Source organism: Cyprinus carpio, chromosome A3 (assembly GCF_018340385.1).
Source record: "Cyprinus carpio isolate SPL01 chromosome A3, ASM1834038v1, whole genome shotgun sequence".
Classification (NCBI taxonomy): Eukaryota; Metazoa; Chordata; class Actinopteri; order Cypriniformes; family Cyprinidae; genus Cyprinus; species Cyprinus carpio.
In genome coordinates, this window is record NC_056574.1 from 27,023,431 (window position 1) to 27,037,162 (window position 13,732).

At 36.2% G+C, this 13,732-nt stretch overlaps 2 protein-coding genes across 2 annotated transcripts; both read right to left on the reverse strand.

Annotated features, from left to right (window-relative positions):
* Nucleotides 1-936: 936 nt before the first annotated feature.
* Nucleotides 937-6,073, reverse strand: LOC109057922 (calcium-binding protein 5-like). The gene is made up of 8 exons (XM_042714944.1): nt 6,032-6,073; nt 5,521-5,680; nt 4,966-5,038; nt 4,623-4,653; nt 3,895-4,038; nt 3,586-3,695; nt 3,335-3,482; nt 937-1,316 (listed from the first exon to the last, which is right to left on the reverse strand). Exons 3-8 carry the CDS (start codon nt 5,011-5,013, stop codon nt 1,288-1,290), a joined length of 510 nt encoding a protein of 169 aa, XP_042570878.1. The 5' UTR covers nt 5,014-5,038; nt 5,521-5,680; nt 6,032-6,073; the 3' UTR covers nt 937-1,287.
* Nucleotides 6,074-8,037: 1,964 nt separating this feature from the next.
* Nucleotides 8,038-13,309, reverse strand: asphd1 (aspartate beta-hydroxylase domain containing 1). The gene is made up of 6 exons (XM_042727301.1): nt 12,877-13,309; nt 12,000-12,431; nt 11,682-11,888; nt 10,667-10,874; nt 9,909-10,022; nt 8,038-8,799 (listed from the first exon to the last, which is right to left on the reverse strand). Exons 2-6 carry the CDS (start codon nt 12,423-12,425, stop codon nt 8,690-8,692), a joined length of 1,065 nt encoding a protein of 354 aa, XP_042583235.1. The 5' UTR covers nt 12,426-12,431; nt 12,877-13,309; the 3' UTR covers nt 8,038-8,689.
* Nucleotides 13,310-13,732: the final 423 nt, after the last annotated feature.

The window sequence follows — 13,732 nt, forward strand, 5'->3', positions numbered from 1 at the left end:
AGCGATCTCTGCCTTTAATGCCATTTTCAGACCATATAGTGCAATACAAGTGCCAATAATCTGTGCCAATATTGAGATTATTGGTCTAATGCAGAATGTCCTCCAGTCCACTTAAATAGATGTTTCACTTTTATTTTATACTTTACACTTTGTATTAAACTGAAAAGTCATGGATGTAACATCTCACACAGGTCATAATCTTCATAAGATATTTCAAAAATGTTTTTTGTGTGTGTTTCCACATAAGAAAGAAATACTTTTTTTTTTGGTTGAATTATCTCTTCAAAAAAAAAAAGTATATTGAAATAACATTATTTTATAAAAAATGTTATTATAGTTTTATAATAAATTTATTAAAATAAAGATATCATAATTCATATACATACAGTATATACATAAACATTTTTACACACACACACACACACACACACACACACACACACACACACACACACACACACTAAACTGAAAATGTTCATAGTAGTATTACTGATTTTATTTATTTGAAATTAATCACACATCCTTTTCCACTTACTCTTAAATTAAATTAACTCATATCATACTCTCAAATAAATGAATTCATGTAAATGTTGATTGAACTTGCTTGGGGAAATGAAAGGCAGATTATGGCAGACTATTTCTTTCATAACGTTCACTCATGGAATGTGCTTTCTATTTAAAATGTCTGTTTATGAGTATGTACAGACACACACTGATGCACTACAGCAATTAGAGAGAGGATAGACTGTGGTCCCGTCCTCCGATGATGTTTGTCATTTTCACTGATGAGCTTAACTAAAGCCTAGATGATCAAATTACAGCAATATCAGGCCACACACACACACACACACACACACACACACACACACACACACACACACACACACACACACACACACACACTAATGCAAAATTAATAACAGTCCAAGAGGGCTTTTAAATTGGTTTTATGCCAAAAGTTCAAGTATGCATGTCCAATGAAAGACACAATTTAATTCCAAATATATATCAGACATGTACTGAAATACTGTTACATAATACTGATATATGACAATATTATCATTTACAGAGTTTAAGGAAGATTCAGTGTTTGATGTCATGTAACAATAAAGCAAAACAAAGTGGCACTCAAAGAGTAAGATGAATATACACAAACAAAGTGGTATAAAATAATGTTCCCATATGCATAATACTGTCTCCAGTGACTTTACTGAATGTTTAGCTGAGTCAGATGTTTTGTTCTTTGGAGGGATTTTCAGGTCTTCTTCAGTGTCTCGGGTGTAATTCTCAAGTTTTAGACATCATTCTGACAAACTCTAAAGAAGAAAGATGAAAAAGACCAAAGTTTTAACTAGAGAGTCAAAGCTGATACTGTCAGATTAAGTCTTAGTATCCAGTCCATAACTATCAGATCTTACTTAGCAACAGTGACTGCCTAAAATGCATTATTTATATCTTTGCTTCTCAATTCCCAACAGTCAGCATCATGTTTACATCTTAGAAGAATTATTATTTTGAATGATTATTATTTGAATTATTGTTATGAATTGTTATTATCATCAGTATTATTCAATATTACATTTATTCATTTTGGGCAATCCAATTAAATTAGAGATTAAAACCTCTTTTCCAAGAGAGACCTGGCCAAAATATGAATCTAGAAAATGGTTTCTGATATGTGGAAACATGTATATTTTTGTAAAACACTATAATGTGAAAAAAAAAAATCACTTGTTTTGAGAAAATATATTAAATTGAGTAGATTGTTCTTACACCATTGGGAAATATTTGATTCCTTTTTTAAGAATTCATCTGTCAAAAATAAACTACACTAATATGGTATGAAAAATATATATCCGCTTAATATGTTACGTAATTAAGTTTTTATTTAAATTTATTTTTTAAAGCAAAAATACTTCTTGACTTCTCAGTTGATCCGTGTCATTGGAGGTTCCTGTGAGACACACGAGAGCATGTGCTCATGGCACGTTTGAGCTAAACTGATCACTCTATACAGCCATGACCCCTTGTTTCCTCTGGACCAGCTGTTAATGAAGCAGCACAGGTGTATAGGGTGTTGGATAACTTACAGTCTTGTTTAATTACTGAAACACCTCCACCGCTCCGACATTAAAGGGATACTCCACCCCAAAATGAAAATTTTGTCATTAATCACTTACCCCCATGTTGTTCCAAACCCAAACAAGCTCTGTTCATCTTCGGAACACAATTTAAGATATTTTGGATGAACACCGGGAGGCCTGTGACTGTCCCATAGACTGACAAATAAATAACAGTGTCAAGGTCCATAAAAGGTATGAAAGTCATCATCAGAATACTCCATCTGCCATCAGATCTGCCACAAGGATGTGCTGTTTCTACGTGTATTTATCTTTGATTTGAAAGAAAACAGCACATCCTTGTGGCGTGGATGACACAGAAGAGCATACACAGCATACAGTGATATGGAGAGACACAGAGGAGACTATTGACAAAGGAATTGTTGAATAAAGTCATTATTTTTGTTTTCTTCGCTTACAAAAAGTGTTCCCGTCGCTTCATATAACTCAGATTGCATGTCTGATGGGAGATGGAGAATTCTGACGATGACTTTCATACCTTTTATGGACCTTGACACTGTTATTTATTCAGCATACTATACAGACACACACATCCATCCATTTCATCAAAAAAAACATAAAAAATTTTCCACAAAAGAACAAAACATCTACTTGACAAAAATAAAATGACAAGGGAGTAAGTGATTAATGACAAAATTTTCATTTTGGGGTGGAGTATCCCTTTAATATATTAAAGAACGTTCAGCTTTGGTAATTACTAAATAAGGTCAGCCTAGCAGGATGGTGTCTAAACATCCCTTTCAGTGCATTTCCACATATGGAAAAGTACTTTAGATCTGTCTGTGTTACAGATGTGTGGCAGTGCTAAACTAGAACAGAGTGTGAAGATGATCCTGTGTGAATACTAATATGTTCAAAGGGACAGTTCACCCCTAAATGAAAATTCTGTCATTAACTCATCCTAAAGTTGTTCCAACCCTGTCTGGAACATAAAAGAAGATACTGTGAACAATGTTGGTAAACCAAACAGTTGTTGGTAGCCATCCACTTCCATAGTAGAAGGAGAAAATATGAAGTCAATGGCTACCGTCAACTATTAGGTTACCAACATTCTTCAAAATATCTTCTGTTGTGTTCAGCAAAAGAAAGAAACTCATACAGGTTTATAGCAACATGACGGTGAGTAAATTATGACAATGGGTCAACAAAAATATGCTGTCTACATTATTTGATTAAATATGAATCTATTTTACCCTCAAAATCAACGGTTCCATCTCCATTATTGTCTGCTTCTCGGACCACTGCTTCTATTTCCTTCCTGTTTGTATTTTCACCGAGCAGTTTTAGCATTGCATTCTTCAGTTCTTCAATGGTGATAGTGCCGTCGCCATCCATATCAAACTACACAAAAATATAAACAGATTACATTCAAATATTACACTAACTTATGGCTTTTATTTGAAATATGTTTTTGAAATTGAAAGAAAAAGGCACATTTTCTTACCTCTCTAAATGCATCTTTTAACTCTTTCAGTCCGATCATTCCAGCCGTTTCCGCCAGCAGCTTTGGGGCCATGAGGTCAACAAAATCCTCAAAATCAACACTTCCTCCAACTGAAAAAGAGGCAGATAAAGAATAAAGATTAGAAAAAAAATCCTTGTGATCAACAGATGATAAATAAAAAATGAAACTTCCATGGATTAAGATTAATCTACAGTGTTTCAGTCAGAGTGATGAACAGACATTAGCACAAAGTACACTGACTGAAGCATCAAATCACAAAACATATGAGAGAGACAGAAGTTGTCTTACGGTTCATGTTGATGTTCTGGCTAAGTTCAATCAGTTCCATCTCAGTGGGCATGTAGCCCATCGTCCTCATCAGGTTGCCCAGATCTTTACAGCTGATCAGACCATCCTTATCCTTATCAAACTCAGCAAACGCCTCGCGCAGCTCTGCAACACACACAGAACACTGAATTAACAGGGTTCTAAATAACCACCTTTTTAAATATATTGAAAATCTTGGAGTTTTGTTCTTTTTTTTATCTAAAAAAGTATTTTAGATTCTTCACTATTATTAGGTCACTAATCAAACAAGTAAATGTGTGACTTTGATCATGTGACTATTTATACAGATGGTACAAGATTTGAATCATTAACATCTTTCTCAAATCAAACTTGTGGAATTCATGCAGCTCGAGTTGTAAATTTTTCAATTCAGCTTTTCACTTTAACTGATGATAATATAATTGAATACATCAACAAATGAAAAAGTTTATAAAATATAAGCAGTTTCAGTGGTACTCTCAGATTCTGATCGTTGACCAGTGAATTGCATTGGCATCTGGCATTTCACATCTGGTTTGAATTTTTTACTCTTTAAGGTTAATCTGGTTATATAAATGAACCAGAAAATGGGAATTTAAAACAGGTACTCTGTTAAAAGTAAATATTATATCTGTTTTTAATGGTTGGTTTTAAATACAGTTTAATTTGTATTTTATTTCAGGGTAAACACAGTAAAACAAATGGCTTACCATCTATCTCCTCATCAGCCAGAGGACGCTCCTGTAAAACAGCTACAGTTAGGGATTCTTTGTATATATGTGCATCAGTTTTACACATTTACCTGCATTTTTGTATTCAGCAGAACTGCATGCCCTTTATATAACGTTTAAAAAGCATCTTTTAAAATCACTCCTTCAGATAAATATCATTATATTTCTGCTAGACAGAGCGGTTCAGATATGTAGATAAGATAAGAACTGATTGCTTTTGTATGAGTTCAGCTTGTAATTGTGGTATTTTGTAATGTAGCAGTGTACAGAGTACAGGGCAAACATAAAACATAAATGAATAGATAAAAGTCAATAGACTTACAATGTTTTTAGCTCCTCTCAGGAAAATGCACGCCGGCCCCAGACTCATATCTGACAGCTTCTTCTGTGTGTCTCTAAAAGTGTTCAAATATTTTACATGCTGTAACGTGTATTGTAAAAAAATGAACATTACTTAAACTAAAATCTGCAACTACTGAATATAACAACAAATTGTATACACATGCCATCAGATACTTTTCAGTTGTCCTTTGTCCATTGTTTGTTCACAGCGCATTAACTAATATTAACATATATAACTTTAACTTTAAAAGTGAATTAGTAAATGACAAAATTAAGTTAACTTTAACATAATGTTGTTGAATTTTTCATATTTAGTTTTTGTCAACTAATGTAGTTAATAATGTTAACAAATGAAAGCTTTTTATAAAGGGTCACTAACAGAATTAATATGCGTAAAATATGTAGTAAGATAATACTACAGTAAACCTGTGCCTGTGTATTTATACTATATATATATACGAGTGTATGTACTGTAGAAACCTAATTCTTATATTGCAATTCAGAGCTGAAGTTTCTAACACAAATATTTCCTCACCTGTTCAGTTCTCAGCTCTCTGTCCACAGGAAGGAGTGGAGGAAGGGCAGTCCTCCCCAGTTTTGTTCAGCTTCGTGGTGCTTCTGTCAGCCAACTCTTCCTTCCCCCGTTTTTCAATTCAGAGCAAGAACAAACCTTTCTCACTGTCAGTCAACAGCTCCTGAATAATTAATTGACACAGAGAGAGGGAGCAAGTCAGAGAAGAAACACATGTGTGCGAGAGCAAGAGTGAGAGAGAAATAGAGTCCGAGAGATCAAATCCAGCTTCTTAAACAGAACCAGACAAAACAAGTCTCTGTGACTGCAAATGGCTGACCTGCATTTGATTTATAATTTCCCTCTGATTTTTCTTTAGTCTGCATGTTACACGCATGTCCAAAAAACATCTGCATTCATTTATAATTTATTATAATAAACAAATATCAAGATGTGATGCATTGAAAATCTTTAGAAATTAATAAGCTATATATTATTTAAAATTCACTTTGCTAAAAACACAAAACAAGGTTACCTTAAATGCTGTTCAATGCAGCTGTCCTTTTTTTTTTGCAGCAGATGTAAATGTATCATAACCCAAATGTGTATGTTTTATATAAGGACTGAATATAATGACGTATTACACCGTCATAATGTTTGTCTATGTCAGAATGTTATGCACGCATGCATGCATGACTTATTTGTTACATAAAATGATAATGCACAGCATTTTCTTGAATCCTGAAATGTGTTTGCATAAGAGTAGCCCAGTAATCCCGGAGCTCTCTGCACTCACCAACATTACTAGTACTGTCTGCTAAGATTACCGCTCAACAGACGGAGAGAGATGGTGGGGGTAAACTGGTCTAATCAGAAAAGAGGATTAGAATAGTCGGATAAAAAAAATCAAATGATCATATGATAGAATGAGGTATATCGACAAGCAGGAGCAGAAGGAATGATATTTGGAGAGGATGTGGAAGAATAACTACTAGCTTGAAGACAGAGATGTGAAATGCATAGATAAACACAATCTAGGGATCTAGGAAAAACCTGTTACTATGGCGACTGATGGTGAAATTGTGATCACAATCTTTGACATCTTGAAAATTATTTGTCACAGTCTGTTTTCTGTTGAATCAAAATTATTGAACAGGACAAAATATGAATATCAATAATTTATGGATAAGAGTGAGAGAGGACACCAGAAACATCTCTCTGGAAATCAACACTTTTGGTATCAAGAGTGTGCCAAAAATAAGACAACAAGGCCAAGAAAACTAGGTGTGGCATCTGGATACACCCTTAACTGGGAAGAAAAAAATCATGATTAACAAATACATATATTTTATTGTTATTATTACTTTTTTTCAACCAAAAAGTTGTGTTTTAGGGTGGGGGTAATCTCTAATCATTCTAAAAGGTTATTTTATAGATTTATAATTATTTTATATTAAATTATGAATATAGCTATAATATAGCTATACATATAATATAGCTATAATGCTAAATATGTTTTTTTTTAATATAATTATAATTACACTACTGTTAAAAGATCTCCTGCTCACCACCTCTAAATTTATTTGACCAAAACAGTCAAAATATTAAAATAACTGATTTCTATAATATATTTTAAGATGTAATTTATTTCTGTGATGACAAAGCTGAATTTTCATTCATTAGCAGTCATTAATCTAGTCTTTAGTGTCACATGATCCTTCAGAAATAATTCTAATATGTTGATTTGATGCTCAAAGTGACACTTCTTCTTATTATCAATGTTGAAAACATTGACGCTTATTAGTTTTGTGGAAAACGTGATACAAAAATTTTAGGATCCTTTGATAAATAGAAAATTCAGAAGAACAGCATTTGAAATAGAAATATGTAAACATCTTTACTGGCAATTTTGATCAACTTAAGGCGTCCTTGCTGACTAAAGTTATTAATTTCTTTCTAAACAAAAACAGCAATTTTTCCAACCTCATACTTTTGAAACGTGGTGCATATATTAAAATAAATACTAAAATATATACTATGTTTTGTGTGTGCCCAGTGTGTTGAAGCACATTGCTATATTACCAGGTGGGATTATAACATCTGTCAAAACATCTACCACTTTTTAATATGAAAAAAAAAAAAAAAATTCTTTACATGTATATATATTATATTATATATGTATATATACAGCATTTTGTAATTCCACTGTATTATGCCAGTGCTAAACAGATAGTGTAACACACATTGCGTCACACACATTATTTCTAAACACACTGTCCTAGCCGTCTCTTTCTAGCTGTCTCTTCATCTTGCGCGGTCTCTCATGCATTTTTGATTGTATACAGGCCCCTGAACCTCTTTGTGATATTCTATCCTTTTTATTTTCTGTTCTGCTCTCACAGGGTTCAATGCAGGAAGATAGAATTGCTGACAGAGGAGCCCTCCAACCCCAGGTGTCTGTTTGGGTCCCACTGTGAGTGTGTGAAGGTGAGTGGAAACTGATATTTCCTCCCCTTCAATGCCATCAGTGACTAGAGGGAATAAATTTAACAAAATCTTTTATTTTTGAATTTAACTCAGCTGAATACATACTTGATTTGCAGGACAGTCATCAGGTGCATTGTTGTCAACACAGTCGAAATTCAGAACGCATGCAAGTAATCTGGTCATATACAGTATTTTGTCTTCGGTGTGTGCTTCACAGGTCTGAAAATAAATCGCCATCTGATTGAATAAAACAAAATATATAGCATAACCGTGAGTCACGTGTACAGTATTTATGGAGAACCATGTATCACAGTATACATCAGAGAGGTAAGGAGGAGAAATCAGGCACAGAAACGATAGAACAGGAGCGCGGGATTCTCAAGACAGGCACAAGTCAAACATCAAACAAAAGTTTGCAAATTGTTCGCATGTTGTCACAGTATGTCGTCTGATCTGTATGATAAATTTGCTGAACTGCAGTTCTGACTGAAGTCATTTGTTTGAAACATTTCAAAGGTCTCAGCTGAACAGAGTCAGGCATAAAAGTATGTAGTAGTTAAATGATAATTATCCTCAGTAATACTTTTAACTAAACCAAAAGATGTTTTGCAAACTTTAAACATCTATGTCTGCAAACAACATTTTCAGCATTTTGATATGACATGAAGTGGGTTTGACTAGTGCATCCTGGGAAATGCAGCTGGAATTACTGCTCAGGGGCAAAGATGTAGTCTAGAGCCTGTCTCTCTGCTGCAGCCACGTTAGGATGCCACAGGTCCACGCTGAAGATAACTCTGGGACCATCTTCAGCTCCCCCTAGAGGAAAAACGTAAAGATGTTGGTTACGTAGAAGACCTCTGTACTGTAGTATCTCAATTGTTTCTCCTGGTGTTTAAATATGGAAAATAAATCAATAAATAACTGAGATCTCTGCATAGATTTATTTGTCTCAGTTTGTCTCTGCTGGGGTAATGTGTGTGTCAGAAGTGTCTAAGCTGTTAAAAATAAAGAGGTTTTTGCAGTGATTCCATAAAAGACCCATTTGGGTTCCCCAAAGAACTGATTTTTTTCCTTTGTGTGAAGAACTTATTTTGGAATGGAATGTTTCCATTATTTTTAAGATTATACGGTCACAGTCTCAACAATGTAGAAATGTAAAGATCTTGATATGAATGCAGATTCTAAAATATCCATATTAATTTTTTAATGCTACACTAAAGTAAGTTTACGGGTCAATAATTTTTTTGTTGTACTTTTATTTAGCAAGGATGCATTATATTGATCAAAAGTGAAAGTAAATACATTCATAATGTTAGAAAAACAGCACAGCATTGATAATAATAGCACCAAATCAGCATGTTAAAATGATTTCTGAAGGATCATGTGACACTGAAGACAGTAGTAATGACTACTGAAATTCAGCTTTGCATCACAGGAATAAATTACATATTAAAATATATTAAAATAGAAAACAGTCATTTTACATTGCCATTTTATTTCACAATATTACAGTTTCTACTGTAGTTAATAACTGTAGTCAATAACAATTTGCGTTGATTTTATTTAAAAGGATTTCAAAAGAAACATCTCTGACCCAGTTGACACAAATAAGAAACTACAGAAGCATCATACTTGTTCAAAATGATCTATTTGCTCCATCAGAATTTTTGTTTGTGTAACACTTTTTTTTCTTCTCATGTCTTATTTCATCTAGGGTAAAAAGTGGGCCAGGACTGCCAGTGGTGCCCTCTCAGAAACATAAATGCATGGCACACTTGCATTTTTATCTTTAAATTGCCTGTTATCTTTATTGTTGTAGTTTGGTAAGCTGATTATTGATCTGTAACAGCTCTTCTCAGTTAGCTTCGGTCATTCAGCATATTACGATTATTAATAATGCGGTTTGTAAGATGTAATTCTCTGACCATTGTGTGAGATGGTATGCAGGAAGGAGTCATCCACAAGGAGGCAGTGTCCCTCTGACCAACACTGAGGCTCCCCACCCACCACCAGCTCACACTGAGCAGGCGTTTGAAGACCTGACGCACAAAAACACACTCACATAAAAATGACTAAAATCCCAAAATGTTGGATTATTTTTTCCTCAAATGTATGCAAACATTTGCATTTGCATGTACAGTATTTTCCCTTACATTACCTCAAATAATTTTGCAGCTTTCATTAAAAGTATTTGGGGGTCAGTACATTTATATATAAGGATGCATTAAATCCTTATATATAAATGTAAAAACTTTTACATTGTTTTTAAAAAGTCTATTTCAAGTAAATGCTATTGTTTTGAATTTTCTATTCATCAAAGAATCCAGAAAAAATGTATCATGGTCTCCACAATAATGCTAAGCAGCACAACACTTTTCAGCATTGATGATAATAAGAAATGTTTCATGAGCAGCGAATCAGCATATTAGAATGATTTCTGAAGGATCATGTGACACTCAAGACTGACGTTTAAAATTACATTTTAAAATATAGTAAAACAGAAACTAGTTATTTTAAACTGTACTAATATTTGACAGTATTGGTGTTTTTACTATATTTGTAATGCAGTTGTGTTGCTCAAAAGAGATTTCTTTCAAAAACATTCAAATATCTTAATGACCACAAACTTACAAATGGTGTTCTGTGTAGAACAGTTTTCTGTGCTTTCAGTGTTGTGACTTACCCAGATGGCAGCGCAGACGTGTGTTTGTAGGGCCATAGGCCCCTCCCAGTGTAGCCCCAGGACCCAGGAGCCAGAAGCCAGCAGATCCCAGAGAGTTACTGCTGATGAAGGTTCTGAGAGAGAGGAGAGTTCGGTACGTACACGGACACGCACGGCAGTTACTGGCCACACACACTCCAGCATTATAGAGCGGGAACACAGTCTGGCCCTGAGAGATCAACACATGAGCTCATCATCATACATGCATATGCACATAACACATGTTCTCTCTTTTCTCAGGCTTAGCTGTGAGGTTGTGTGTGTATATCTTTTTTATCTGTCTTGTATATCTACCATTTTTATAGCCTGATTATTATGCGAGAATGATGAATTGGATCCAAACAGATTCCTAACAGCAGTGCAGTACAGATTATGACTGCAAGATATTAAGAGAGGGCGACGAGGACAGCCAGAGAATAAAAGGGTCTTGGTGAATGTGTGTGCTGAATGAAATAGAGTGATGCAGAACACAAGTCTCTCTATCTATCTGTCTGTCTGTCTGTCTGATTGTCCGTCCGTCCGTCCGTCCGTCCGTCCGTCCGTCTGTCCATCTATCTATCTATCTATCTATCTATCTATCTATCTATCTATCTATCTATCTATCTATCTATCTATCTATCTATCTATCTATCTATCTATCTATCCATTCGTCTGTCCATCCATCCATCCGTCTGTTTGTCTATCTACCTATCCATTCATCTGTCCATCCATCCATCCATCCATCCATCTGTCCGTCTGTCTGTCTGTCTGTCTGTCTATCTATCAGTTTGTCTATCTATCCATACGTCTGTCCATCCATCCGTCTGTCCGTCCTTCTGTCTGTCTCTCGGTCTGTCTATCTATTTGTGTGAACTGTGAATGTATAGTTTGCGAAGATGTATAAAAATCAAATAAACAGATTTTACTGTGATTTTTACAACAGTCTATTTGACCCACTGAAATGGCTGAAATAGCTGAGCCTAGTATGTTTAGTCACCTTTGGTCCTTGGTAGCTCCACCCTAGCTTTGTATCAATCCCCCTCTGGTACATTGCTTGGAACTCAGCAAGGATTATGGGATAACTGGCCTCCAGAACCTCAATGTCATGACGATGAGCGTCCCTGGGAAAGAAAGGTATGCTGGGAACATCTGGGAGGTAGAAGAGATGAGGCTTCTGAATGGATGGCCGATCATTGATCCTGGCCTAGACATCAGCGAGGAAGAAGTCGAGGGACAAACAGTGACATAAATGTTGAGATACAACACAAATATTTAGGAAAGTGCCTCAAGTTATCCTACTTTTCTCATCTCTGACCTGATTGCGCAGGCCCTTGTGAATTCGTCCCATGCCAGCCCAACTGTAGCGCTTGGCATACTCTTGTAGTGCTCTATACAACTTCTTGCTTTCCGCTGCAGCCTCGGTGGGGAACGGGGCATGGCTCAACACCGGTGTCAGGTAGCTCTCTGTGCCCTCCTCTTCCTCCACCATCTCCATGGTGATAGCCGCGGATGCTTTAGGTGCAGAGTGTCTGGGGTCAACTGGGGAACGGCTGGATGACCGAGAGAATGAGGATCGGCCGGAGCCACTTTTCAGCATGCCAGAATGAGATGGTGGGTCAGAACCCACGCGGTAGCAGTACCAGAGGAAGAGGAGGAGGACGGTCCAGAGCAGCCCACTGAGGGGGGGACCACCCAGCAACGCACATGGGGGAAGTGGCACCAAGTCCAGAGACCAGGGCATAATGAGCTTATGGTGAAAGAAAGAAAGAAATGATTTAATAATCACGATCTTCATAAATTTCATAAGTGCTTGTTACATGAGGCTTTCTTCAGTGTGTAAAATCAATACACTTTGGCTACACACTCTGACTTATTTCCCTTCCTCCATGTTTACCGTTCATTCATCAGCTGACCACAGATGATGAATATTAATCGATCTGAGGATACCAAGGGCTTCACTCGGTGAAATATCTCTCACTGTATTGCATAATGATTCCTGCTGCAGTCCGTTTGTGTGGTCGCTTTCATTCTCAGACAGTACTCACGTTGCTGAAACAGTGCACACGGATGTCCGGAGAAAGCGTGACGACGGAAAGAACCGATTTTTACCGAACATTACAAGTTACCACTCGGACACTTGCAGAGCAAATTTCTTAAATTTTAGGTTATTCTGTATATATGTGTTCTCTTACCACGTCTCCACGTCTTAATCAGTCTCTCTTTCCCCCGTCGTTCTCACCACGTCCCTTCCTCTGTTTATCTGCAGCCCTGAAAACACAGTAGATTCCGCATTCAGCGCTTCCGTAAGGCTGGAAGAACGACTCCTCCTTCTTCACGGAACAGATCAAAGATGCTCTTTTATTAACTTTGTCCATGTACTGACGCATCTGAATCAACCAGGCCCTCGTTGCTGGGTTGTGGAGCCCTATTTTAGAATTGTATCACCCCCTCTTAGCCGAAAGCCGACTGGTCAAGTTTCAGCACCGAGACGCTGGACAGCTCCTATGCAAAGCGCTGTCTGCGTCTTGCGCTTCTGCAGTTCAACCACTGTGTGCCGCACGTGAGATGGACACAAAATACAATTAAAACAAACAAGCACCCGCCTGTACTGAAGGGGAGTCCGACTCATTTGGTGAATCAGTTCTTTCAGTTGGTTTTGATGAACTATTAGAACGATTCAGTAATTATTTGATGTGATCACGTGGTCACTGACACTGACAAAAAAAGTGTTTCATATGTGTGTTGGTAAAACTCATTTTCAGTATGCTGAAAATTTAGTTCGATTCGTAAAAGATTCGTTCAGCCCGATTCGTGCATTTACCTGTTTTGTTGAATCGATTCACTAAAAAGATCCGAATCAAAAAAACGATTCGATCTCCTGTTAGCCTGCCGACGGCCTAAACTGACAAAAACAAAAGAAAGAAAAAAAATTAAACTAACTAGAAAATATGCAAACTGATTGTTTCCGTGGATCGAAAGGGTTGTTTTTTTCTTATTTAAAATCAGTTTGTTGTGGTATTTGTCAGTGAGGCTGTTGTTGACTGAGAA